This window comes from Symphalangus syndactylus, chromosome 17 (genome assembly GCF_028878055.3).
Source record: "Symphalangus syndactylus isolate Jambi chromosome 17, NHGRI_mSymSyn1-v2.1_pri, whole genome shotgun sequence".
Lineage (NCBI taxonomy): Eukaryota > Metazoa > Chordata > Mammalia > Primates > Hylobatidae > Symphalangus > Symphalangus syndactylus.
This window is the reverse complement of record NC_072439.2, coordinates 25,806,285-25,834,159: the sequence shown is the minus strand read 5'-3', so window position 1 is coordinate 25,834,159 and position 27,875 is coordinate 25,806,285. Positions and strand designations below refer to the sequence as shown.

Here is a 27,875-nt window from a genome sequence, read left to right as displayed (position 1 = left end):
ATTTAAAATGGCCAATCTTACTTTTAGAAGACCCTTTTAAAATCAACAGAACACTCCCTTTAGAAGTGTTTCTTGATATTGTTTGAATTGGCATTCCATTCACTGTTTTATTTAATTATAGTCCTTTATTTTCAGTAACAGCTTATTTTCAAAGTATCATACATCCAAAGCAAAGAAAAAGAACTCTCAAATTATGGGTCATTTGCTATGATAACATGTGAATTCAACCCTAACAATACTAGGATATGAAAAAATATGGCACATTTCAAGAAAGTTACGGCAAAGTATGTTGAACTAATAAAATCTCCACTCATGAAAATAATAAAGAGGAAAATGCTGAAATGATTAACTGCTTTTTTATTTACCCAAGTGGAATTTAATTTGAAATCCACCCCTTCTGCCAATTCAATTTAAAATCCACTAGGACAATAATAGATAGAAGAAATTTTAATCAAAATGGTAGTTTAATCCTGAAAATAGAGATGACTTAGAGGATTGACATCACAGCCTTAAAAAAAGTCCCAACAGTTTAATACTTTATTGTTTAGGTTGTTATTATTTCTAATGTATGAATTTTGAATGTACTACAATATCTTTAAAAATACAGACTTTGAAGGCCACATTGATAGTCTCCTAAGTCAGTCTATGTTATTGTGGTGGGCAGAAATCTAACGTGGCTTCCAAACTTCCCAGCCTGCTGGTACAAACCCTATCAAATTCCTTCCCCTTAATTATGGGCAATACCTCTGAATATGTTTGTCTGTCACTCTTGTGATTATGTTATATGAAATGGGAAAGGTGAAGGGATTCTGAGAATATAATAAAGACCCCTAATTAGCTGACTGTTGAGTTAATCAAAAGGAGATTATCCAGAGTAGGTTTGCTCTAATCAGGTGAGCCCCGAAAAAGAGATACTCTCCTGCGAAGAAACAAGCCAGCCGAGTCCCACAGCTGTAAGGAAATTTAGTCTGCCAGCAACCACCCAAATGAGCTAGGAAGAGTCCCAAGCCTCACATGAGACTATGGCCCGGCCAACACCTCAACTGAAACCTTGCGAGACCCTGGGCAAAGGATCCAGTTAAGCTGTGCCCAGATTTCTGATCCACGGACACTGTGAGATAAGAAATACATGTTGTTTTAAGCCACTACGTTTGTGATAATTTGTTATATGGCAATAGAAAACTAATACAATTTTGGCTGGGCAAGGCGGCTCATACTTGTAATCCCAGCACTTTGGGAGGCCGAGGTGGGTGGATCACCTGAGGTCAGGAGTTCAAGACCAGCCTGACTAACATGGTGAAACCCTGTCTCTACTAAAAATACAAAATTAGCAGAGCGTGGTAGTGCATGCCTGTAATCCCAGCTATTCAGGAGGCTGAGGCACAAGAATTGCTTGAACCCAGGGGGCAGAGATTACAGTCAGCCAAGATCGCACCATTGCACTCCAGCCCGGGCAACAGAGCAAAACTCCATCTCAAAAAAAAGAAAAAAGAGCCCAAGTGCAGTGGCTCATGCCTATAATCCCAGCACTTTGGGAGGCCAAGGCGGGTGGGTTGCCTGAGGTCAGGAGTTCGAGACCAGTCTGGCCAACATGGTGAAACCTCGTCTTTACTAAAAACATCTAAAAAATCAGCCGAGCTTGGTGGCACACACCTGTATCCCCAGCTACTTGAGAGGCTGAGGCAGGGGAATTGCTTGAACCAGGGAGGTAGAGGTTGCAGTGAGCCGAGATCACGCCATTGCACTCCAGTCTGGGCGACAGAGTGAGACTCCATCTCAAAAAAATAAAAGAAAAAAGAAAACTAATACAGTTTTATTAGATATTTACTGGGCTACGTAATACTATGGGGCACATGATTTGACCCTAGGGATATAAAAACTGGCTGAGAAAAGTTAATATTACAACCAGACTCTACTATAGCAATGTAATATATGTATTGAAGAACATGAAAAGGATTCGTAATATCAGGAAAGAGGCTTGATATAGGACGGCTGATGTGATCAAACCAAGTTAAAACAAAACAATTAAAGGCAATGCTTTTAAAGAAAAAGAACAAAGAAAACCCCATAAAAACAATACTTTACAACAGAGGTGACTAAGGATGATTTTTTTCAACTTGGAAACAGAAAGGTAGGGACCAAAAGGTGGAGAAAAAGGATAACAAGATTTAGTGGTAATTTTAATGTGGGAGAAGACAGAACTATCAAAAATAATGTTGAATCTCCATCTTGGAGATTAGGGAAATGGCAGTACTACCAATCGCACAAAGAAGTATTCAAGATGGGCATGGTGGCACATGCCAGTAATCTTAGCACTTTGGGAGGCCAAGGTGGGAAGATCACTTAAGACCACGAGTTTGAGACCAGCCCGGACAACAAAGTGAGACCTCGTCTCTACAAAAAAATAAAAAAATAAGAACTAGCTTGGCATGGTGTATTTTCTTGTTTGCTGTAAAGCAGAGCTCAGCAAACTATGGCCTGCAGGCCAAATCCAGCCTACAGCCTGTTTCTGTGAATAAAGTTTATCGGAACACAACTGTGTCCATTTGTTCATGTACTGTTTATGGCTGCTTTTGTGCTACAATGGCAGAACTGAGTAGATGCAGCACAGATTGTATGGTGTGATAAGCCAAAACTATTTTCTATATGACCTTTTACAGAAATGTTTGCCCACTCCTGCTACACAACATAATATGCTGGCTTGGCACAGTGGCTCATGCCTGTAATCCTAGCACTTTGGGGGTAAGAGGGGGGCAGATCACTTGAGCCCAGGAGTTTGAGACCAGCCTGGACAACATGGCAGAACCCCATCTCTATGAAAAATACAAAAAAATTCGCAGGGCATGGTGGCACGTACCTGTGGTCCCAGCTACTGGGGAGGTGAGGATCACCTGAGCCCCAGGGAGGTCAAGGCTGCAGTGAGCCAAGATCGTGCCACTGCACTCCAGCCTGGATGAGAGTGAAACCCTATCTTAAAAAAAAAAAGCAAAGAAAAAAATCATAATATGCCCATAGTCCCTGGCACATAGCAAGTGTGCTTAAGAAATATTAATTAATGAGGCAGGGCACGGTGGCTCACACCTGTAATCCCAGCACTTTGGGAGGCTGAGGTGGGCGGATGACCTGAGGTTGGGGTTTGAGACCAGCCTGACCAACATGGTGAAACCCCATCTCTACTAAAAATACAAAATTAACCGGGCATGGTGGTGCACGCCTGTAATCCCAGCTACTCGGGAGGCTGAGGCAGGAGAACCACTTGAACCTGGGAGGCAGAGGTTGCCATGACCCGAGATCGTGCCATTGCACTCCAGCCTGGGCAACGAGTGAATCTCCGTCTCAAAAAAAAAAAAAAGAAAGAAAGAAAAATAAATATTAATTAATGAAATTAGGGCCAGGCATGGTGGCTCATGCCTGTAATCCCAGCTACTTGGGAGGCTGAGGCATGAGAATGGGGTGAACCCGCAAGCTGGAGGTTGCAGTGAGCTGAGGTCACACCCTGCACTCCAGCCTGGGCGACACGGTGAGACTCTATCTCAAAAAAAAAAAAGAAAGAATGAAATATTAATGAAATTAGCCAAGTGTGGTGGCACATGCCTGTTGTCCTAGCCACTTGAGAGGCTGAGGTGGGAGGACTGCTTGAGCCCAGAAGGTGGAGGGCTGGAAAAATATTACCAAGAGTTTTTATTCTTTCCCCTTGAGTGTTTTTGTCTGTTTTTCTTTTTTTCTTTTTTTAGAGACAGGGTCTCATTCTGTCACCCAGTGTATCACAGTAATAGCTCACTGCAGCCTCGAACTTTGGCTCAACTGATCTTCCTGCCTCATCCTCCTGAGTAGCTGAGACCACAGGCATGTGCCACCATGCCCAACATTTTTTTTCCTAGAGATGGGGTCTCACTTTGTTGCCCAGGCTGGTCTCAAACTCCTGGCTTCAATTGATCCTCCCACCCTGGCCTCTCAAAGTGCTGGAATGACATGTTTTGACTATTTTAGAGTCCATTGCTGTCATCATTTGCTCCACCCATTTTTGTTTTTTTTGTTTTTTTTTAAGAGATAAGGTCTCACTGTGTTGCCCAGGCTAAGTGCAGTGGTGTGATCATAACTTACTGCCACCTGGAACACCTAGGCTCAAGTGATCTCTCCCTTCGGCCTCCTGAGTACTGGAATTACAGGTGTGCACCACCGTGTCTGGCTCATTCCTCCACCTTTTAATACAGTGGATTTAGATAAACAATTGATGAAAGTGGAAAAAAATAAGATTTTAGCCACAACATTGCCCAAGAATATAATTTAGAGTTTATAAATACATATTAAAAAAACAAGTGGCTAGGTGTGATGGCTCACACCTGTAATCCCAGCATTTTGGGAGGCCAAGGCGTGTGGATCTCCTGAGGTCAGGAGTTCAAGACCAGCCTGGCCAATATGGTGAAACCTCGTCTCTACTAAAAATACAAAAATCAGCTTGGCGTGGTGGTGGGCACTTGTAATCCCAGCTACTTGGGAGGCTGAGTCAGGAGAATCACTTGAACCCAGGAAGCAGAGGGTGCAGTGAGCTGAAATCGTGCCATTGCACCCCAGCCTGGGTGACAAGAGCAAAACTCTATATCAAAAATAAAATAAAATAAAAAATCAAGCAGGCAGTATGCAAAACTGCAAATCAAAATCAAAAGACGAAGAATGCTACTGTCCCCCCTATACATTCTTCCATTCTTCCTTTTAATAACAGATGTCCTCATTACCATTCAAAACTAAGTTAGGCACATAGCTGTCCAACTACAGACACATTTCCAGCCTTTCCTGCAGCTAGATGTGGCCATGTGCCTAAAGTTCTCACCAGGAGAATGTGAGCGGAAGTGTTACATGCCTTGCTTAAAGAGGAAGCTTGTTTGCCCTCTGCTTCTCTCTCTTTTTTTTTTTTTTTTTTTTTGTTTTTTAACTGGAATGCCCTCTATTTCTCTTTCTGCTTCCCACAGGGTATAATGAAGTCCTCAAGGTCAGCCAGCTTCCACTATAAGGATAAAGACAACACGATAGCAGGCAACAGAGTAACAAAGGGGAAAAAACCTAGGTCCCTGGCTCACCTTGTGTTTGAAAGCCTGAATATTTACTCTGAACTGTTATGTGAGAAAGATTTCAATTAAGATCTTCTTTGGGCCACATATTTTAGAGTATCTTTTTTTTTTTTTTTTTTTTTGAGACGGGGTTGCCCAGGCTAGAGTGCAATGGTGTGATCTCAGCTCACTGCAACCTCTGCCTCCCAGGTTCAAGCCATTCTCATGCCTCAGCCTCCCAAGTAGCTGGGATTACAAGCGCGCACCACCATGCCCAGCTAATTTTTGTGTTTTTAGTAGAGACAGGGTTTCACCATGTTGGTCAGGCTGGTCACAAACTCCTGACCTCAGGTGATCCACCCACCTTGGTCTCCCAAAGTGCTAGGATTACAGGCATGAGCCACCGTGCCTGGCCTAGAGTGTCTTTATTACAGCAGCTCACCCTAGATATTAATAAACTCTCCAAAGTCATTTACTCTAAGGTCACATGATTATATTGTAAATGAGGCTACTATAACACCTGATTTTGCAATTTTTCTGTTGTGTGGATATAAGGACACTCTGGGAAATTCTAGTGGAGATCCCCTGGCTTTTAATGTATGATGGGTCATTTGGTCTTTTTCAAGTTCACCAGACTAGGACAAAAAAAAATTATGCTGAGAAAATCTTTGTACCCTTAATAATCCAGAGAGAACTCGGCCTGTGCCAGTTAACCTGTTCATCACAGAAGGAGGGAAAAAAACAAAAGGGTGAAATATACTGGGAAGGGTGTTGAACAGGGAAGTTGGAGAATTACATGCTTTGGAAGACACTCAACAAGAATAGTTAATGGGTTGCAACTGCAAGGTCCCAATGTCTTCTAAAAGACCTTACTTCTTAGCTGCCAATGTGTTCAGGCGTGATGACTCAGTTTCTGTTTCTCTGAACATCAATACTAGGGTCTGTATAATTTCAATGCATGCCCTAGAAAATAAAATGATAAAAGTCAAAGAAATGGCATGATTTCATTAGAAGCTCAGAATTCCATGAAAGTAGTAATTTTTGCTAAAACTGCTTCCAGATATCCATACAGAAAAAAGTACAGGAAATAAATTTTGTACATCAAATTGCTAACATTGGTTAAGTGCCTACTCTGACTGCTACACAGTAAACACTCAAAAACATTTGCTGGTTGGGTGGGGTAGATAACACATTACTCGTGCTGTAATCTCAGCACTTTGGGAGGCCCAGGTGGGCAAATGGCCTGAGCCCAGGAGTTTGAGACCAGCCTGGGCAACATGGCGAAACCCCATCTTTACAAAAATTAGCTGAGGTGGAGCTCAGGAGGTCAAGGCTGCAGTGAGCCATGATCACACCACTGCACTCCAGCTTGAGGGACAGAGTGAGAACTTTTCTAAAAAAAAAAGAAAAAAATTGTTGAGTGAATGAATAGCTGGATGTCAGTACTAAATCATTTTTATATGTATCTCTTGTCCAAAGTTTTTAGGATAATCACACACTGTTTTAAAATTATTGTTTAAATTTTTAATATTTTCAGAGAGGTAATATTTGGCTCAAAATGTCAATGGTAAAAAAGAGAATACAGTGAAAGCTGTCTCTCCTCCAGATACCCATTTTTCCCACTTTGGGACAACAAATATTACTAGTTTCTTGTGCATCCTTCCATTAAAATTAGAACAAAATGAATTCTATTTTTTAAAATCCACAGGAAGAGGCCAGGCATGGTGGCTCATATCTGTAATCCCAGCACTTTGGGAGGCTGAGGCAGATGGATCACCTGAGGTCAGGAGTTCGAAACCAGCCTGGCCAACGTGGTGAAACCCCGTTTCTACTAAAAATACAAAAATTAGCCAGGCATGGTGGCATATGCTTGTAATCCCAGTTGCTCGGGAAGCTGAAGCACAAGAATTGCTTGAACCCACGAGGCGGAAGGTGCAGTGAGCAAAGATCATGCCACTGCATTCCAGCCTGGGCAACAGAGCGAGACTCTGTCTCAAGAGAAAATAAATAAATAAATAAAAATAAAAATAAAATCCACAGGAAGAAAAACTTGCAGTGCCATTAATCATTAACACAGCACATATTTTGTCCAGTGTCTTCCATTTACCTTTAACACCCTAGCGAAAAAAAAAAAAAAAAATCAATGATTAGTTAATACTTACACCAGCTCATCAACCCTTTGGCTTTGATTTTGAAGTGCATTCTTATCCCTAGACTCCGGCAAGTACTCATGAAGTTTGTTTACTAGGAAGTAGAAAAGGTCACTGGTCTGTGAAAGCAAGTGGGAAAAAAAGACAGTAATTAAGGTATCTGTTGTTAAAATTCTCTACTCTCATGTACTAAAAATATGAAGAAATAATTTGTCGTTTGATTAGAGAAGTGAATTACAATATCTCCCGTTAATACTAGCGTAACCCAAATTGGAAACATACTTCTTACTTACAACCAAGCGACCACTGTCCTGGTGACCAGAGCAAGGGCTAGGGGGCGATGCTAGGAGATGCAGCTTAGGCCTGGCTTGACCATTAACCTTGAAGATCATCCAGAAGTAGGTGTGTAATCTCAGGCAACTCATTCAGTCACCTTGAAAAATGGGGCTCCTATAATTTCTGCCTTTCCAAAGCAATTTGGCCTTTGTGAGGATATAATGAATAAGCAAGCTCTCATTTTAAAATGTTTACTAACATAAAAACAAACGTACAGCACTAGGCTAGCTTATGGAAATGGTGCAGAACAATATTGATTCTTCTGGTAATACAGTGGAAATGTAGATTGCCAGTTCTGTCAAAATAAACACTGACTTAGAGCTGGGGAACCCATTTTTTGTGTTCCTGTCCAGTCTCATGAGAAATCGAGCATGAAAATAAGCGCTGGCCCATGAAATCAGGCAAGTCGGCATTAATGAGAAATGTAATGTAATTGCTTTTCTTTTCTATTCCTCTATTGTTCATTTTTTTCCCCAGGATTTTGGTTTACTAGTGACAATTTAGGCTTTTCATTTAGAAAGTGTATGTGTCCCCTTAGTCAGGTGATATGGCATGTGAAGAGGCTGGGAATGGCATGGAGAAAGGAAAAAGAGGAAGAGGAGCAGGATGTTTACCAGATACTCTCAGAAGTGCTTGGGCTTTGAAAGAAGGAAGGACTTGGCCAGACGCGACGGCTCACACCTGTCAGCCCAGCACTTTGGGAGGCCGAGGCGGGCAGATCACTTGAGGTCAGGAGTTTGAGATTAGCCTGGCCAACATGGCAAAACCCCGTCTCTACTAAAAATACAAAAATTAGCTGGGTTTGGTAGCATGCACCTGTAATCCCTAATCCCAGCTACTTGGGAGGGTGAGGCAGAAGAATCACTTGAACCTGGGAGGTGGAGGTTGCAGTGAGCTGGGATTGCACCATTGCACTCCAGATTGGGCAAGAGTGAGTGAGACTCCATCAAAAAACAAGAAGAAGAAGAAGGAGAAGGAGAAGGAGAAGAAGAAGAGGAGGAAGAGGAAGAAGAAGAGGAGGAGGAGGAAGAGGAGGAAGAGGAAGAAGAGGAAGAGGAAGGAGAAGAAGAGGAAGGGGAAGGGGAAGAAGAGGTGCTTGGGCTTACCCAGTGCCTGATAAATTAGCATAGTGTGGCAGTTTTACAAACTGACCCTGGAGTTATATTCTTTGAGCTCAAATCCCAGCTCTGCCACTGGGCAGTCGTGTGACATTTGCCCAGTTACTTATACTCCCTGTCGCTCAGTTTCTTTGTCTTTCAAATGGGGTTAATAATATCACCTCATGGGGTTGATATTACGTATAAATAAGATAGTATGTATTTGTAAAGCTTCAACAGTGCTTAGCACATAACAAGTGTTTAATAAGTATCACTTGTTATTATGACTTCCCACCTGCTGATTCATGAATTTTCACTTATAAAATATCATGCATCTACCTGAAACAACATGGAAGAATCTCAAAAATATTATGCCAAAAGAAGCCAAATGCAAAAGAGTACTTAGTGCAGAATTCCATGTAAGTGCAATGCTAAGAGAGGCAAAATGAATCTACAGTGACAGAAAGCACATCGATTGTTGCACAAGACCAGGAGCGTGAGAGAACTGGCGGCCAAAGGGCACAAGGTGAAATTCTGGAGTGACAGAGATGCTCTAAATCTTGATTGAAGTAGTGTTAATAGTTATATGAATAGAGACATTTGTCAAGACTCTTCAAACTGTATCTTTAAATATGGGTGCATTTTATTTCATGTAAATTATACTGCAATAATTTCTTCAAAGAAGATAGATGGATGGCCAATAAGCACATGAAAGATGCTCAACAGCACGAATCACTAGGGAAATGCAACTCGAAAGTACAATGAGAGATCATCCCACACCCATTAGGATAGCTACTATTTAAAAAAAAAACCCACAAAATAGCAAGTGTTGGCAAGGATGTAGAGGAATCAGAACCCTTATATACTGTTGGTGGGAGTAGAAAATAGCACAGACACTGCAAACCAGTATGGTGGTTCCTCAAAAATTTAAATATAGAATTACCATCCAATCTAGCAATTCCATTTCTAGGTATATACCCAAAAGAATTGAAAGCAACGTCTTAAAGAGATATCTTGCATACCAATGTTCATAGCTGCATTACTCACAACACCTAAAACATGGAAGCAACTCAAGTGTCCACTGACAGATAAATAGATAAGGAAAATGTAGTCTATACATACAATGGAATATTATCCAGCCTTAAGAAAGGAAATTCTGATACATGCTACAACATGGATTAAACTTGAGAACATTATGCTAGGTGAAATCTCAGTCACAAAAAGACAAGTACTATATCATTCCAACTATATGAGGTACTTAGAATAGTCAAAATCACAGAGACAGAAAGTAGAATGGTGGTTTCCAGGGGCTGTGGTTTGAGGGGGTGGGATGGGGGAAAGAAATGGAAAGTTGTTGCTTAATGGGTAGAGAGTTTCAGTTTTGTAAGATGAAAAGTGTTCTGGAGATGATGGTGTTGATGGCTGCACAACATTGTGAATAAACTTGACACCACTGAAATATATGCTCAACAATAATTAAGGAAGTAAATTTTGTGTTATGTATATTTTGCCACAATTTTTAAAAATGGGAAAAAAATCATATGAAGAAAAAACAATTTTTTTTTTTTTTTGAGATGGAGTCTTGCTCTGTCGCGCAGGCTGGAGTGCAGTGGCATGATCTTGGCTCACTGCAACCTCCACCTCCTGGTTTCAAGTGATTTCCTGTCTGGGATTACAGGTGCACGCCACCACGCCTGGCTAATTTTTGTATTTTTAGTAGAGACGGGGTTTCACCATGCTGGCCAGGCTGGTCTTGAACTCCTGACCTCAGGTGAGCCACTAGCCTCGGCCTCCCAATGTGCTGGGATTACAGGCATGAGCCGCTGTGCCCGGTGGAAAAAATTTAAACTAGAAAAAGAACATAGATAACTGTTTTATCTACTCATTTATTCATTCACTGAATGCATAATTATTGATTGCCAGCTATGTGGCAGGTATGCTAGATAATGAGATAACATCTTGAGCAAAACGGACAAACAGACATGTGTCTGTTCTTCTGAAACTTGGAGTTTAGTCAATCTATGAAAAAGTGTTCTCAGCCTGTGTAATCACACGCCTGTAATTCCAGCACTTTGGGAGGCCGAGGCAGGTGGATCATTTGAGTCCAAGACCAGCCTGGGCAACATGGTGAAACCCCTTCTCTACAAAAAATACAAAAATTAGCCCAGCAAGGTGGCATTTGCCTGTAGTCTCAGCTACTCAGGAAGTACTCAGCTACTTGGGAAGTATTCAGCTACTCAACTACTTGAGCCCAGGAGGCGGAGGTTGCAGTGAGCCGAGATGGTGCCACTGCACTTCAGCGTAGGTGACACAGTGAGACCCCATCTCAAAAAAAAAAAAAAAAAATGAAAACCTATTCTCATAATTTAAATTTTACCTTCAATAAAATTAAAAAATAAAGACCACTTAAAAGAAAAAAGTATGCCTCAATAAAGTTCATTTTAAAAGAGAGGGAGAAAACTATACATAATATATATTTTTACATCTATAATATATATCACTCTATATTATAGTGTATCTATAATTTTTATATCCATAATATGTACATTATATATGTGTATAATTTTCCATCCTATTACAGGAACCAAAAATTAGAGATGCCTGTGATGGTTAATTTTAGGTGTAAACTTGGCTACATTAGGAGTACCTAGAGAACTGGTAAAGCATTATTTCTGTTATGTCTGTAAAGGTATTTCCAGAGGAGACTGGCATGTGAGTTGGAGAACTGAGTGGTTCTGTCTCTCTGGAGAATTCTAATACAGATTTTGGTACCAGAAGTGGAATTGTTGCTATAAGGAATACCTAAAAATGTGGAAGTGGCTTTGGAATTGGTTAATGGATAGAGGCTCAAAGAATTTGGAGGAGCAACCTAGAAAAAGCCTAGATTGCAATAATTGGAGCCTTAAAGGTGATGCTGGTGGGGGCTCAGAGAAAGAGGATGGCTGTAGGGAAAGTCTGAAACTTCTTAGACATTTCTTAAGTGAAAGAGTGAAAGATTATTCTCCAGCTTTAAGACACTGTTATTTTCCCTGTTGGGTTTTGGACTTACTTGGCCCTTTCCTCTTGCTTATATCTTCCTTTTGGAATGGGAATGTCTATCCTTCACACATCCCACCACTCTATTTTGTAAGTAGATAACTTGTCTTGATTTACAGGCTGACAACTAGAGAGGAATTTGCCTCAGGATGAATCCTGCCTTGAGTCTCACCCATACCTGATTTAGATGACAATTGATAATTTGGACTTATGAGTTGATGCTGGAATGAATTAAGATTTTTGGAGCTATTGGGATGGAATAAATGTATTTTGTATGTAAAAAAGACATGAATTTTGGGGGCCAAGAGCAGAATGCTGTGGTCTGAATGTGTCCCCCAAAGTTCATGTTTTAGAAACTAATCCCCAATGCAACAGTGTTGAGAGGTGAGACCTTTAAGAGGTTGATTGGGTCATGAGGCTTCTGCCCTCATAAATGGATTAATGTCATTATTGTGGGAGTGGGTTTCTGATAAAAAGATGAGTTTGGCCCCTTCCACCCTTTTTTTTTTTTTTGCATGCTCTTTTGCCCTTCTGCCTTCTCATGGGATGACACAAGAAGACCCTCACAAGATGCTAGCACCTTGATATTGGACTTCCCTGTCTCCAGAACTGTGATAAATACATTCATTTTCTTATAAATTACCAAGTTTGTGATACTCTGTTACAGCAACACAAAACAGACTAAGACAATGGCCCTAATCTCTCCACCCCAGTATGGGTTTCTAAGGGAGCTTCACAGAACGTATGTTTTCCAAGAAATATAGCATAAAGTTGAAAAACCACTGTTCTAGCTTAAGGCTATGATAACAATTTAAATTAAAAAATCTTAAAGGATGTTGACTTTTATTAGTCATATATGCTAATTTTCTGAAAACAAATCTGAGGATAGATTTTGGTTGTGGATTAGACAGAAGAACATAAGGCTACTGGGTTTGATGGCATGGTTGGGGATAGGGCCAAGGGGGACTCCACTGAAGTGTAGAAAGACCCCAAATAGAGAGACTACCCATTTATTTTTTTTTTCTTTTTTTTTATTATACTTTAAGTTCTGGGGTACGTGTGCAGAATGTGAGTTTTGTTATACACGTGCCATGGTGGTTTGCTGCACCCATCAGTCTGTCAGCTACATTAGGTATTTCTCTTAATGCTATCCCTCCCCTACCCCCCCATCCCCCGACAGGCCCCAGTGTGTGATGTTCCCCTCCCTGTGTCCATGTGTTCTCATTGTTCAACTCCCACTTATGAATGAGAACATGAAGAACATGTTTGGTTTTCTGTTCTTGTGTTAGTTTGCTGAGAATGATGGTTTCCAGCTTCATCCATGTCGCTGCAAAGGACATGAACTCATCTTTTTATGGCTGCACAGTATTCCATAGTGTATATGTGCCACATTTTCTTAATCCATCTATCACTGATGGACATTTGGGTTGGTTCCAAGTCTTTGCTATTGTGAATAGTGCCGCAATAAACATACGTGTGTGTGTCTTTATAGCAACATGATTTATAATCCTTTGGGTATATACCCACTAATGGGATTGCTAAGTTAAATGGTATTTCTAGTTCTAGATCCTTGAGGAATCACCACACAGCCTTCCACAATGGTTGAACTAATTTACACTCCCACCAACAGTGTAAAAGCATTCCTATTTCTCCACATCCTCTCCAGCACCTGTTGTTTCCTGACTTTTTAATGATCACCATTCTAACTGGCGTGAGATGGTGTCTCGTTGTGGTTTTGATTTGCATTTCTCTGATGGCCAGTGATGATGAGCTTTTTTCATATGTTCATTGGCTGCATAAATGTCTTCTTTTGAGAAGTGTCTGTTCATATCCTTTGCCCACTTTTTGATGGGGTTGTTTTTTGCTTGTAAATTTGTTTACATCCTTTGTAGATTCTGGATATTAGCCCTTTGTCAGATGGATAGATTGCAAAAATTTTCTCTCGTTCTGTAGGTTGTCTGTTCACTCTGATGATAGTTTCTTTTGCTGTGCAGAAGCTCTTTAGTTTAATTAGATCCCATTTGTCAATTTTGGCTTTTGTTACCATTGCTTTTGGTGTTTTAGACATGAAGTCTTTGCCCATGCCTATGTCCTGAATGGTATTGCCTAGGTTTTCTTCTAGGAATTTTATGGTTTTAGGTCTTACATTTAAGTCTTTAATTCACCTTGAGTTAATTTTTGTATAAGGTGTAAGGAAGGGGTCCAGTTTCAGTTTTCTGCACATGGCTAGCCAGTTTTCCCAATACCATTTATTAAATAGGGAATCCTTTCCCCATTGCTTGTTTGTGTCAGGTTTGTCAAAGATCAGATGGTTGTAGATGTGTGGTGTTACTTCTGAGGGCTCTGTTCTGTTCCATTGGTCTCTATATCTGTTTTGGTACAAGTACCATGCTGTTTTGGTTACTGTAGCCTTGTAGTATAGTTTGAAGTCAGGTAGCGTGATGCCTCCAGCTTTGTTCTTTATGCTTAGAGTTGTCTTGGCTATGTGGGCTCTTTTTTGGTTCCATATGAAGTTTAAAGTAGTTTTTTCCAATTCTGTGGAGAAAGTCAATAGGTAGCTTGATGGGGATAGCATTGAATCTATAAATTACTTTGGGCAGTATGGCCATTTTCACGATATTGATTCTTCCTATCCATGAGCATGGGATGTTTTTCCATTTGTTTGTGTCCTCCCTTATTTCCTTGAGCAGTGGTTTGTAGTTCTCCTTGAAGAGGTCCTTCACATTCCTTGTAAGTTGTATTCCTAGGTATTTTATTCTCTTAGTAGCAATTGTGAATGGGAGTTCACTCATGATTTAGCTCTCTGTTTGTCTGTTATTGGTGTACAGGAATGCTTGTGATTTTTGCGCATTGATTTTGTATCCTGAGACTTTGCTAAAGTTGCTTTAATAAGCTTAAGGAGATTTGGGTTGAGATGGTGAGGTTTTCTAAATATACAATCATGTCATCTGTGAACAGAGACAATTTGACTTCCCCTTTTCCTATTTGAATTATTTCCTTCTCCATTCACTTTGGCCTTTCATTTTTGATAACTGAATTAGAAGATCTGTTTTAGCCCTGGTAAGAACATTATATTAAATAATGGCTGCAGTGTTTTCAAGTATAAAACAGATCATGAGAGCTTCATTTTTAGACATTGGATTAGGTTAATATTTCACAAGAGAACAGATTTGCAATTCAATATGAATAGCTTACAGCACCTGGAATATGCATGCATTGTGTTTGGCCTGAGGGAGAATACAAAGGTAAGTAAGACATATACTTGTCCTAAAGAAGCTTTTAGCATATTATGATAAATAAGAAAAATGTGCCAATCACTATAGTAAAAGGGAGGATATCTGTGCTAATTCTCGATGGTAGAAACTGTATCATAATCATGCTATATTTCTAATACCTGTCACCAAGCCTCACCCAGATTAGGCATGAAACCTGTCTGTTAATTGTTAAAGAGGAAGTGCTACGAAAGATGTCGTAGAACTACATTGTTTAACTTGGTAGCTACTGGCCATAAGTGGCTATTTAAATTAATTTAAATTTAATAAAATTAACATTTTACTTTTTTAGTCACTAGCCACATGTGGCTAGTGTCTGCTATATTGAACAATGCAGATTATAAAACTTCAAACAAAGTTCTATGGCATGGAATTGACAGAGAAGATCAAGAGGAGGAAGGTACTAAAGTTCCCCATTCGGCATGACAGGAAAGGCAGAAAATGGCATTTGAGATGAGCCTTGATGAATGGGTATGATTTTTAACAAGAGAAATTAGAAGAACAGTATTCTATAGAAAGCAAACATCAGGGAGAAAGGAGAGCTAAGGAGAACAGGTGTCCAACTTATCCCACATGGCTCGATCTTGTAGAGGACAGAGGTGAGAGAGAAGATGAAGTGGCAGGTTGGGTCTGTGAGTCCTAACCTTACTCTCTTTCTCTCCATCCTTTTTTTGTTCCACAGCCTAGGCCACAGGTATCAGGCCTGTTTTTAAATTGAAGATGTTTAAATGACCTCCAGACTAACACTGGTGCTGATCCCATTAGGAATACACATCAACATCCTTCTTAATCTAACCCTTAAGTGGTACTTCAGTTCTCCTACCTAGACATGCATTTTAAATCCAGTCCCTGATTGTGTCCAGTGTATGTGGGTGGACTTCCCCTTTGAGCACTGTCCTAAGTCCTTTCCCAGTCCTCTCCTAACTGCTGGCTTTACTCTTGACAATCTTTATGTCCTCACATTCCATAAAACCCTGTCCCCACGCCCTAAACAAGCAGATCTTCCTGGTGCCAAATGTTTGTGCAGACATCAGGGTGTAATTCACCCACATGCTAAAATATCCTGATATTTCATTTTGCTCACTCTTATGTAGAGATCACTCTCACCTTTGGGCCCTGTGCCTTTTCCATGAGCATCTACATCTGGATTCATTTTCCCAGTGCCCACCTTATCCAGATGGTAGCCTGATACGGTCTGGTTCTGTGTTCCCACCCAACTCTCATCTTGAATTGTAATCCCCACTGTCGAGGGAGCATCCTGGTGGGAGGTGATTGGATCATGCATGCTGTTTTCACGATAGTGAGGGGAGTCCTCATGAGATCTGATGGTTTAAAAGTGGCAGTTTCCCCTGCACATTCTTTCTCTCTCTCCTGTTGCCATGTAAGACATGACTTGCTTCCCCTTCGCCTTCTGCCATGATTGTTAAGTTTCCTTAGGCCTCCCAGCCATGTGGAACTGTAAGTCTGTGGCAGGCCAGGTCTTCATAACAGCTGAACAGACAGGCCTCCATAACAACTGTTCCTGGACTGAGTGCAGCTTTTAAATATTAAAAGCTGATAGAGCCAGTGTCCTTACACAAAGGCTGGGATGTAACAAAAGCCCACCAAGAGTTTTGCCCAGGCCTTTCCTGGGCCTTGAAGCATGACAAGATAATGAAGGAATTCTTAACAGGACCTGTTTAGAATTAAACTAGTTTTACTGGGGGTCTGAAGAAACTCCCCAGGCCGCCACAAACAAGTTTATTCGTAGTCTGAAGGAAACCCCAAACCTCTGTGATTTAGCAGGAGGCAAGATAAGGGTAATCACCCCAGGACCTGGACCCATTTAGATTGAGTCAATTTACTGAGGCCCCATAGGAAGGTCTTCAGGACCTTCCTTAGGTCCTGATCTAATCTTAGTTATAGATTAAAAGAAGTTAATCACTTATATCTTTAGATGAATGCACTTACATGTAGACATATAGCTTAGAAGGTATATAAGCTCTGGAAAACTTTGTAATTTTGAGTTGGTCTGGCGATAATTTCCAGGCCTTTCCCTTCTTTCCCAGTTCATCTGTATCTCATTATTGGGCTGTGAGAATAAGCAGCTCGACCCTTGATTTGGTCCAGGAACAAGTCAACTAAACCTTCTTTCTTTATAAATTACCCAGTCTCAGGTAGTATTTTTATAGCAGTGGGAGAATGGACTAATACACAGCCCTTTCCTGAAGGGAAAATAAACTAAAATAAAGGCCATACCTGTCCAAATTTGAAATCTGTGATTAGTAGAGAGCCTTAAATGCCAAAGCCAAAGTCTTTACTAGTAAGGAAAGTCACAAGAAACTTTTGAACAAGCAATCCCATACAATCAGGGTTGTAGATTAAATTGATACTGTGTGCGGGATGGACTGGAGAGGTTTATTTGGGAAGAAGATAATCCTAATTTATTTACCATTTCCACATGAATTCCGTTTCATCTTCATAATCAACTTGGTTGGTCATATTTTCCACAATCTTCTGAAGTTCTAGAGTCAAAACTTGGATGGTGTATTCCTCACAGGATCTATCCAGTACCAACCATTTTAGACTATGCAGCACTACATCATCCTTACCTGAGTCTCAATGTCTCAATGTTGTGGGACGTTTGTCATATTATTCTCTACAGCTAATCTGCCTTCACCATACTGATTTGCTTGGAACTGTTCTAGCTTTACAATATTGCAGGAATTTCCTTAGTCCCAGGCAAACTGGAATAGTTGGTCACCCTAATCTGGGCAAACCAAAATGGTTGGTCACCCTACATATGAAGGACCTAGAAGCTAATAAATGGCCAGGACTGTCTTGTATGGTTGGGAGTTCACATGCCTTACAATTGCTCAGTAAAATGATGGCAGCTACTTATGTGACCAATGGCCAGAATTAGGATAAAATATATAGCAATCAACATGAACACAGCCCTAGGCAGGGCTCACCCTCTCACCTAGGCCTCATTAGCGCCACACCAGGTTACTCACCTGGGCTTCTTAACACTTTCACCTGAACATGAAAATGAGGCATCTGTAATTTACTGAGTGAGAATGAGATTGCCTTGCCTCCCCAGGAGTCACATTTTAAAAAATACCAGTCCTATACTCAAAAATAAATTTTTAAATTATATTTTTACAATATGGGAAACTGGACAATAAAACCCCAGGTACAGTGGCTCTCGCCCGAAATCACAGCACTTTAGGAAGCCAAGGCAGGAGAATCGCTTGAGCCCAGCAGTTTGGGACCAGACTGGGCAACAGAGTGAGACCCTGTCTCTATTTAAAAAATAAACAAATAAGCAGGGTGCGGTGCCTCACACCTGTAACCCCAGCATTTTGAGAGGCCAAGACGGGTGGATCACCTGAGGTCAGGAGTTCAAGACCAACCTGGCCAACATGGTGAAGCCCCATCTCTACTAAGAACACAAAAAATTAGCTGGGCATGGCGGTGGGCACCTGTAATCCCAGCTACTTGGGAGGCTGAGGTAAGAGAATGGCTTATACCTAGGAGGCAGAGGTTGCAGTGAGCTGATATCGTGCCATTGCATTCCAGCTTAGGTGACAAGAGCAAGACTCTGTCTCAAAAAAATAAAAAATAAACAAACAAAAACTTCTTAAAATCTACTTTCCCATCTCACTGTCTATATATCTCGTATGCCAAAAATGTTCCTCCTAATATCTCTCCATTGGCTCTGCCAATCCAATGCATGGGAGCTACTTTTTGCTACCACTCCCCTCTCTTCCCATCTCCCCTCAACACACACATGTACATTACTGATTACATCACAAAGTATCCAGCATTAAGACATGACTACATTAAATTTTATCAACATTTAAAAATATAGCATCAGAACACAAGACAACGCTTATTTGTATTTTAATGTATGCTTGTATTTGGTAAACAGGAGACACAAACTTTAAAGATTAAAAATAAAACAAAGCACTTACCTTCCAGAAAAGCCTTTTCAGAATGAAGTTTTTCTGGGCTGCTACCTTAAGTTCCGCAAGTAAAGAAAGTATCCTCCTCAAAGAATTGTCTTTAAGAAAAAGTTCAGATTTAAGTTGACTGAAGTGCTTAATTTTCTCCTCAGACCTACAGAAACAGAAGAAAATTTTCCACTTAAAAAATGGTAAGAAATAGCAGTTTAGGAATATCGATGATTACTGACAGGTTTGTTAAACTTTGTTACTAATGGGATTTTAATACAGTTTTATTCTTCTAGCCTTAATACTCATCAGTAGTGAAACTTGCTCCCCGCAAATTGAACTGTTTGTTATGCTCCAAACATACTTTTTTGCCCATGCCCCTTAACTCAAGCTGCTCCTATACCAGGAATACTGTCACTGTCCCTGGTAAATTTCTGTCCCTCTTTCATTTACCATAATCCATGAGCCTTTGTGTAATATTTTTCTTTCAACCAACTAGCTTTTTTTTTTTTAAGAAGTTTATAAAGAAAATGTTGTGTCACTTTCCAGGGAAAACCAGTATCACTTGGTGTAAATGACATGAAAGCAACATAAATTCTAAGTAAATGCTCCATGTTCTGAGCCTGTAGCTGGCTTCTCTGTGAGGAAAGGGCAGATGAGCATGTGTTCAAGAACTGTCACTAGTGGCCCCAAGACGAGAGGTTCTCCCTGATGAGATCAGCCTAGCTGGAAAAAGGAATCACATATTTCCACCATGGAATTCAAAGTTGTTTCACGCCATGTCAGAGTACCACCTGGAATCATCTCCCATTACTGAACCGTGTGTTCCACACTTAAGGAAAAGCTGGCTTAGCAGAAAAACCTTCTCCTCAGATCTTTCCCTAATTCTACCAACAAATGCAGCCCCTCTCCCACTGCAGTTTTTTCATAGTCCTAGTATCACATTAATCCCATTTCACTCATTGTAGTTAGTTACTCGTGTACCTATCCTAGCCCCTCAGCTGACTTTTAGCAACTTGGAAAAAGTGTCATCGGGTTAAGTATTGTTTCCACCTCCCACTCTGCTCAGTAATAACAACTTGCGCTTAACTGGGCGCGGACTAGGTGGCCGGCTCTGGCCTGAGTGCTTTCCGTAGACTCGTTCTTGCACTGAGCTGGCTCCACTGTGGGGACCGAGCTGGGAATTTATCGCATTTTACAGGAAGTTGTGGGGAGGTTTAAGTAATCTGTCCAAGCTCACACAACCAGTGATTCAGACAGCCAGGGTGCAAGGTAACAGTAGAAAAGATAGTTCATGTTCTATGTAGATTGATGGAATCTTAAAATTTCTGACTTGAAGTAAAAACATTTTTTACCACTTACTCCAGAAACCTATACCAGCCATTTATCCCAATACTAGCTACTGCATGGAATGTTGGTACTTGCCTACTACCTCCCCCTTTATTTAAAAAACATCTAAGATGTTCTCCTTTGTCCAATCAATGAGTTGCTCTTATTAACCTGAAAATTAAGACTTCCGAAAAAAAATGGTCTCTTTTCTAGTGGAGATGCTGGAGGGAAACTGATCATTATGAATTCAATAATAGCAGAGAGGCAGAGGAGCATAATGATTATGGACGTGAAGACTGAGGTCAGAATCCTAGATCTGCCCCTACTCAGGTCATTATCATGGGCAAGTTACATAGTTTCTTTGTGCCTCAATTTCTTCATGTGTAAAATAGGAATAATGGTAGTACCTATCCAAATGTGCTGGGTTTTTTGTTTGTTTGTTTGTTTTGAGACAGTGTCTCACTCTGTCACCCAGGCTGGGGTGCAGTGGCGTGATCTTGGCTCACTGCAACCTCTGCCTCCTGAGTTCAAGCGATTCTCCTGTCTCGGCCTCTTGCATAGCTGGGATTATAGGCGCATACCACCACGCCCAGCTAATTTTTTGTATTTTTAGGAGAGATGAGGTTTCACCATGTTGGCTAGGCTGGTCTCAAACTCCTGACCTCAGGTGATCCACCCACCTTGGCCTCCCAAAGTGCTGGGATTACAGGCATGAGCCACTACGCCCGGCCAAATGTGCTATTTTGATATTTTAGTTAATGCACGTCCTTCATACACACTGAGTGTTTGATAAATGGTCTCTAAATAAAACAGGAATAAGTTTAAGATCCTGCTTCCCTATCCACTTCTAATTACCACCATATTTCATTTAAAAAGTAACTATGAAATCCCTCTACTCTCTGAGAACTCCAACAACAGAAATGTAATTTTTACAAACAAAAGAGCTTGGAAAAGCAAAAGCTCAGATAAGATACAATATCAGCAGAATTATTTTGAAATTGATTTTCCTGTTTTTTCATTTGGAGTCAGCAATTTGCTAAGATCTGCAATAAAAACAAACTGTTTTTAATCCTTTGCCAACTAGGATAACAGATTGTAATGCCAAACTAATTTTTTTATGGCCAAAAAAATTTTCACAGAAAACAGCATACTAATCTCTTCAGAATAAAAATCAATTCATACATAAATGGAGGTCTCATATATATCATAAATTCAAGTTAGAGTACACATTCTATATTACTGCAGAAAAGTTATGAATAATAATTTCTTTGAGGATTCAGAAAATATTAGCTTATACATAGATGACAAACTTCATTTGACTGAAGAAATAAGAAAAAGCCAAATGCCAGAAGACTCCATTATTCAACTTAGGAATAAGAAGAAAATCTATACTGATGTTAACAGTTACTCTATTTTCATCAGGTAGAAAACGTAAATTCACCAAAATAATGTTGCAGGAAGGTGTTTTGCTTTTTTTTTTTTAAGACAGGGTCTTGTTCTGTCACCCAGTCTGGGTTCAAGCGATTCTCATGCCTCCTGAGAGTAGCTGGACTACAAGTGCGTACCACCACACCCAGTTAATTTTTGTACTTTTAGTAGAGACAAAGTTTTGCCATGTTGGTCAGGCTGGTCTCAAACTCCTGACCTCAAGTAATCGGCCCACCTCGGCCTCTGAAAGTGCTGGGATTACAGGCATGAGCCACTACGCCCAGCCGCAGGAAGGATTCTTAATCAAATAATAAGCTCTATTTTTCCTGTATTTTTTCATCTTTCCAGACATTTACTATAAATAATACCTCACATTTGTAAAGCACTAGAAAGGCTCTTCCTATATTATCTCAGAAGCGCTGTGTATGATTTTCACAGTGGTCAGCTTGCAGAACCGTCCTATCTGTGACACAGTTCTAAATTGAAAACCTAAAGGATGTTTGTTCCTTTTAAACTGAAGATGCCTTGCAGGTAGGGGCTACTTCTTGCGTATCTCTGCATCCTTCACAGTGCATTTGAAATCACGGCATTTTAAGTATGTTGCCTTCAGGAATTAACTTAGTAAGAAATATGCTTTTCCTGAGCCAAGAGAGTGGTAGAACTCATCCTTCTTGCCTTCAGGAATAAATTTCAAGCCACACACACACAGAATTTGAGTCTGTTTTATTATACAATTAGCTTTAAAATCACTTTAAATAAAACACCAAAATGAAAACTGATGCTTTTTTTACAGTAAACATGAAAACCTATAGAAATTTTAAGCTATCCATATAACTTTTTAAAAAAGAAATCCCAAATATTATGTCACTTAACTCTTACATACCTCAAAATGCATCTCTAAATAAAATGAATACTTTCTTACAAAATGATTATCACACCCTACAAAATTATCAAAAATTCTTTGGTATTGCTAATACTCAGTCCTTTTTTTTTTTTTTGAGACAGAATCTTGCTCTGTCACCCAGGCTGGAGTGCCATGGCACAATCTCAGCTCACTGCAACTTCCACCTCCCAGGTTCAAGCGATTCTCCTGCCTCAGCCTCCCAAGTAGCTGGGATTACAGGCGCACACCCACCATGCCTGTCTAATTTTTGTATTTTTGTAGAGACGGGGGTTTCACCATGTTGACCAGGCTGGTCTTGAACTCCTGACCTCAAACGATCTGCCCGCCTCGGCCTCCCAAAGTATTGGGATTACAGGCGTGAGCCACCGCGCCCAGCCAGACTCCGTCCATTTTCAAATTGTTCTACTGACTTAAAAATGTGTTTTTACGGCTGGGCTTGGTGGCCCAGGGGTGTAAATCCCAGCACCTTGGGAGGCCAAGGTGGGAGGATCGCTTAAACCCAGGAGTTCCAGACCAGCCTGGGCAATATAATGAAAGACCCCATCTCTATAAATAAGTAAATAAGTAAATAAATAAATAAATAAATAAATAAAATTAGCCAGCCATGGTAGTATGCACCTGTAGTCCCAGCTACTCAGGAGGCTGAGGTGGAAGGATTGCTTGAGCCCAGGAGGTTGAGGCTGCAGTGAGCTGTGATCAAGCCACTTCACTCCAGCCTTGGTGACAGATGAGACCCTCTCTCAAAAGTAAATAAAATAAAAATGGCTGGGCACGGTGGCTCATGCCTGTAATGCTAGTACTTTGGGAGGCCCAGGCAGGTGGATTGCCTGAGCTTAGGAGTTCGAGCCTGGGCAACATGGCAAAACCCAGTCTCTACTAAAAAACTACACAAAATTAGCCAGGCATGCTGGTGCACGCCTGTAGTCCCAGCTACTCAGGAGGCTGAGGCATGAGAATTGCTTGAGCCTGGGAGGCGGAAATTGCAGTGAGCCAAGATCATGCCACTGTACTACAGCCTGAGTGATAGTGGAAGACCCTGTCTCAATAAATAAATACATACATACATACATAAATACATAAATAAAACATGAAAATGTTTTCTTACTTTTGGTTTGTTAAAATCAAGACAAAATAAGATACTTCTTATATTTGCTTGTTATGTTTCTTAAGTCTTTCAAAAAAAGTTTTCTATATCACGTCATCAAGCAATGAAATTTTTTATTATGGAAATTTTCAAACATACATCAAAATGGAGAAAATTTTATAAGAAATCCCATGTACCCAGCTGGGCGGTGGCTCATGCCTGTAATCCCAGCACTGTGAGAGGCCAAGGCAGGCAGATCACCTGAGGTCAGGCGTTCGAGACCAGCCTGGCCAACATGGTGAAACCCTTTCTCTATTAAAAACACAAAAATTAGCAGGGCGTGGTGGTGCATGCCTGTAATCCTAGCTACTCGGGAGGCTAAGGCAGGAGAATTGCTTGAACCCAGGTGGTGGAGGTTGCAGTGAGCCGAGATGGTGCCATTACACTCCACCTTGGGCAACAGAGCAAGACTCCATCTCAACAAAAAAAAAAAAAAAAAAAAAGAAAAAGAAAGAAGAAGAAAGAAAGAAAGAAAGAAAGAAAGAAAGAAAGAAAGAAAGAAAGAAAGAAAGAGAAAGAAGGAAAGAAAAAAGAAATCCTATGTACCCACCACCTTGCTCTAATAATTTTTAATATTTTGCCAATCTTGTTTTATCTGTTCTCTTACATACACATACAAACACACATATATACTTTTTTAAAAAATTGAACTAAAATTATATCACAAAGTTTCCCATCATATCCATTTTTAGGTGTACAATTCGGTGGCATTAAGTGAATTCACAATGTTCTCCAAGTATCACCACTATCCATTTCCAGAACTTTTTCATCTTTCCAAATAGAAATTCTATACCCATTAAACAATAACTCTCCCTTCACCACTCTCCCCAGCCCCTGGAGACCTCTATTCTATTTTCTGTCTCTATAAATTTGCCTATTTTAGGTACCTCACATAAGGGAAATCATATATTTGCCCTTTTGTATGTGGCTTATTTCACTTAGCTGATGTCTTCAAGGTTCATCCATGTGATAGTAGCAGAATTTACTTCCTTTTTAAGGCTAGCACATTCACACTGTTTTTTTGTTTGTTTGTTTGTTGAGATGGAGTCTCATTCTGTTGCCCAGGCTGTAGTGCAGTGGTGCCATCTCAGCTCACTGCAGCCTCTGCCTCCCAGGTTCAAGTGATTCTCATACCTCAGCCTCCCAAATAGCTGGGATTACAAGCATGTGCCACCACACCAGGCTAATTTTTGTATCTTTAGTAGAGACGGGGTTTCGCCATATTGGCCAGGCTGGTCTCACACTCCTGGCCTCAAGTGATCCTCCCTCCTCGGCCTCCCAAAGTGCTGGGATTATAGGTGTCAGCCACTGCACCCGGCTTATCATACTCACACTTTTGAGTCAGATTCAGGTTTAACCGTTTTAACAAAAATACTTCATAGGTGGTGCTGTGTATTTTATATCACATCAAATAATGAGGCACACAAAGTCTGGCTGTCTCACTGAAGTGATACTAAGACAAATCAATGGATTTAGTTATTTACAACATGATCCCTCCATTTTGAAGTTCCACTTCACCTTTTTTTTTAATCTCTTTTTCTTTTAGAGACGGTCTCTCTCTATCACTCAGGCTGGAGTGCAGCGGTGCAATCACAGCTTATTACAGCCTCCACCCCCCAGGCTCAAGTGATCCTCCTACCTCAGCCTCCCAAGTAGCTGGGACCACAGGCACACCTGGCATTTTTAAATTTTTTTGTAGAGATGAGGTCTCACTATGTTGCCTAGGCTGGTCTCAAACTCCTGGGCTCAAGCGATTCTCCCACTTTGGTCTCCCAAAGTGCTGGGATTACAGGCATGAGCCACCATACCTGGCCCCACTTCACCTCTCTGTCTAATGGTTTCATCCACTGAAGATTGTCAAATGAATCTGTCATTTCATTACAGGCTACATAAATTGTAATTTTCTAATTCTATTAAGCCTTCCGCATTCACTAGCTGGAATTCTGTAAAATGAAATTTGCACTCATCATCTACGGCTACTTGGTTATCCTGAACTCGTTACGGTTCATGGAGGAAAGGAAGAATATATTATATTTTTTCCATTTGTTTGATGATTTGCAGAGTAATGAATTGGTGCCCTATTTTTTTCTAATGTTCCATGTGTTTTATTTCCTTGCAGGTGGGGAGGGAGGGCCCTCTCTCTATCATGCACCATTATACACTTCTGAATTTTTATATATTCATTATGGTTCAGTCATCTCATTTCTTATTCTGCCATGTTAGTGTGCTGCACCCATTAACTCATCATTTACATTAGGTATGTCTCCTACTGCTATCCCTCCACCCTTCCCCCACCCCACAACAGGCCCTGGTGTGTGATGTCCCCCTTCCTGTGTCCAGGTGTTCTCATTGTTCAATTCCCACCTATGGGTGAGAACATGTAGTGTTTGGTTTTTTGTCCCTGCGATAGTTTGCTCAGAATGATGGTTTCCAGCTTCATCCATGTCCCTACAAAGGACATGAACTCATCATTTTTTATGGCTGCATAGTATTCCATGGTGTATATGTGCTACATTTTCTTAATCCAGTCTATCGTTGTTGGACATTTGGGTTGGTTCCAAGTCTTTGCTATTGTCAGGTGTGGTGGCTCATGCCTGTAATCCCAGCACTTTGGGAGGCTGAGGGGAGAGGATCACAAGGTCAGGAGCTCGAGACCAGCCTGGCCAACACGGTGAAACCCAGTCTGTACTTAAATTAAAAAAATTAGCCGGGCATGGCTGCTCGGGAGGCTGATGCAGGAGAATTGCTTGAACCTGGGAGGCAGAGATTACAGTGAGCCAAGATCGCTCCACTGCATTCCAGCCTAGGCGAAAGAGCAAGACTTTGTCTCAAAAAAAAAAAAACAAAAACAGAAAGAAAAAAAAAAGTGTGAACATAGGACGTTATGGAGGAGTCCCTCCTAACTTAGCTCTGGAGTGTCAAGAAAGATTTTTAGAGAAAATGATAAATAAGCTGAGACTTGATGAGTTGAAGTTATTCAGGAAGAGGAAGAAGAGTACAGTAGTGTTCCAGAAGAGGGGCCATCATGATAGGCCCCAGAGGGAAGAGAACAGGGAGCTTCCTGAGAATTGTGCGAAGTTCATTTGGAGCAGGAGCTTAGGGCAAGAGTGAGGATGGACACAACGCTTGAGGACAGAAAAATAAAAAGAGATGTCATACACATTTTTTGTACGCTGTTTAGACTTTCACCTAAGGGCAATGGGAAGCCATTCAAAGGATTCCCGGGAAGAGTTACATGATCAGATTTGTGCTTCTGAAAGATTCCTCTGTTGTAATGGAGAATGGGCTGGAGAGGAGCAAGAGTGAAGGCAGAGAGACCAGCTAGGAAAACACTGTAGGAGCCCAGAACTGAGATAACTGGGCCTGAGCGAGTGACCATGGAAAGAAGTGGATGTTATCCAGAGATAGTAAAGGCGCAATAAATAAGGCATGCGATGACTGGCTGGATGCCGGAAACGGTGACGGGGAGAGAGGAGGCAAGGGTGATTTCCAGGACTCTGGCTTAGGTGATCTAGGGATAATGACATCATTCCCTGTGTTAGGAAGCACAAGACGAAAGTCAGGTTGCAGAGGGAAGATGCTGAGTTCTCTTTTGAATATGTTGACTTTAAGGTTCCTATGAGACATACAAAAGATGTCCAGTGGATACCTGTGTTTGCAGACTTAACCGTCAGAGCAGGCAGATGAATTAGAGGTATAACTGTGATAGCCACACATACAACACAGAGTTAGGGGAGGCAAAGAGGGCCGGGCATGGTGGCTCACACATGTAATCCCAGCACTTTGAGAGGCCGAGGCAGGAGGATCACCTGAAGTCAGACCAATCTAACCAACCTGGCCAACATGGTGAAACTCCTGTCTCCACTAAAAAATACAAAAATTAGCCAGGTTTGGTGGCGGGCGCCTGGAGTACTAGCTACTTAGGAGGCTGAGGCAGGAGAATCTCTTGAGCCCAGAAGGTGGAGGTTGCAGTGAGCCAAGATTGTGCCACTGCACTCCAGCCTGGGAAACAGAGTGAGACTCAGTTTCAAAAAAAGGAGAGGCAAAGAGGAGAGAAAAATCCCCCATGCAACTCTATCATACATCATCACTTCTTACCTATATGGCTTTTGACTTCCAATAGCAGGACTGAACTCACTAGCATAGAAGGGATCTTGTAAAAGGGTAGCTTTCTGAAAAAGGAAAAAGTAGAAATTGTT

At 41.0% G+C, this 27,875-nt stretch overlaps 1 protein-coding gene and 1 pseudogene across 6 annotated transcripts in view; one reads left to right on the top strand and one right to left on the bottom strand.

The window, feature by feature from the left end:
* LOC129466906 (small ribosomal subunit protein uS17-like) overlaps positions 1-27,875 on the top strand; it is a 153,614-nt pseudogene that overhangs the window by 62,256 nt on the left and 63,483 nt on the right.
* The window catches only part of C17H12orf56 (chromosome 17 C12orf56 homolog), a 100,197-nt gene that overhangs the window by 15,303 nt on the left and 57,019 nt on the right, over positions 1-27,875 (bottom strand). For 5 of the 6 annotated variants that reach the window (XM_055250907.2, XM_055249709.2, XM_055249711.2 and 2 more), the window contains exons 5-8: positions 27,775-27,848; positions 18,893-19,037; positions 7,211-7,317; positions 5,922-6,011 (exon numbers count right to left, since the gene is read on the bottom strand). In XM_055250907.2, the coding sequence (XP_055106882.2) occupies positions 5,922-6,011; positions 7,211-7,317; positions 18,893-19,037; positions 27,775-27,848 (416 nt within the window). The remainder of the gene's footprint in view (positions 1-5,921; positions 6,012-7,210; positions 7,318-18,892; positions 19,038-27,774; positions 27,849-27,875) is intronic. The other variant, XM_055249713.2, reaches the window with a different exon arrangement.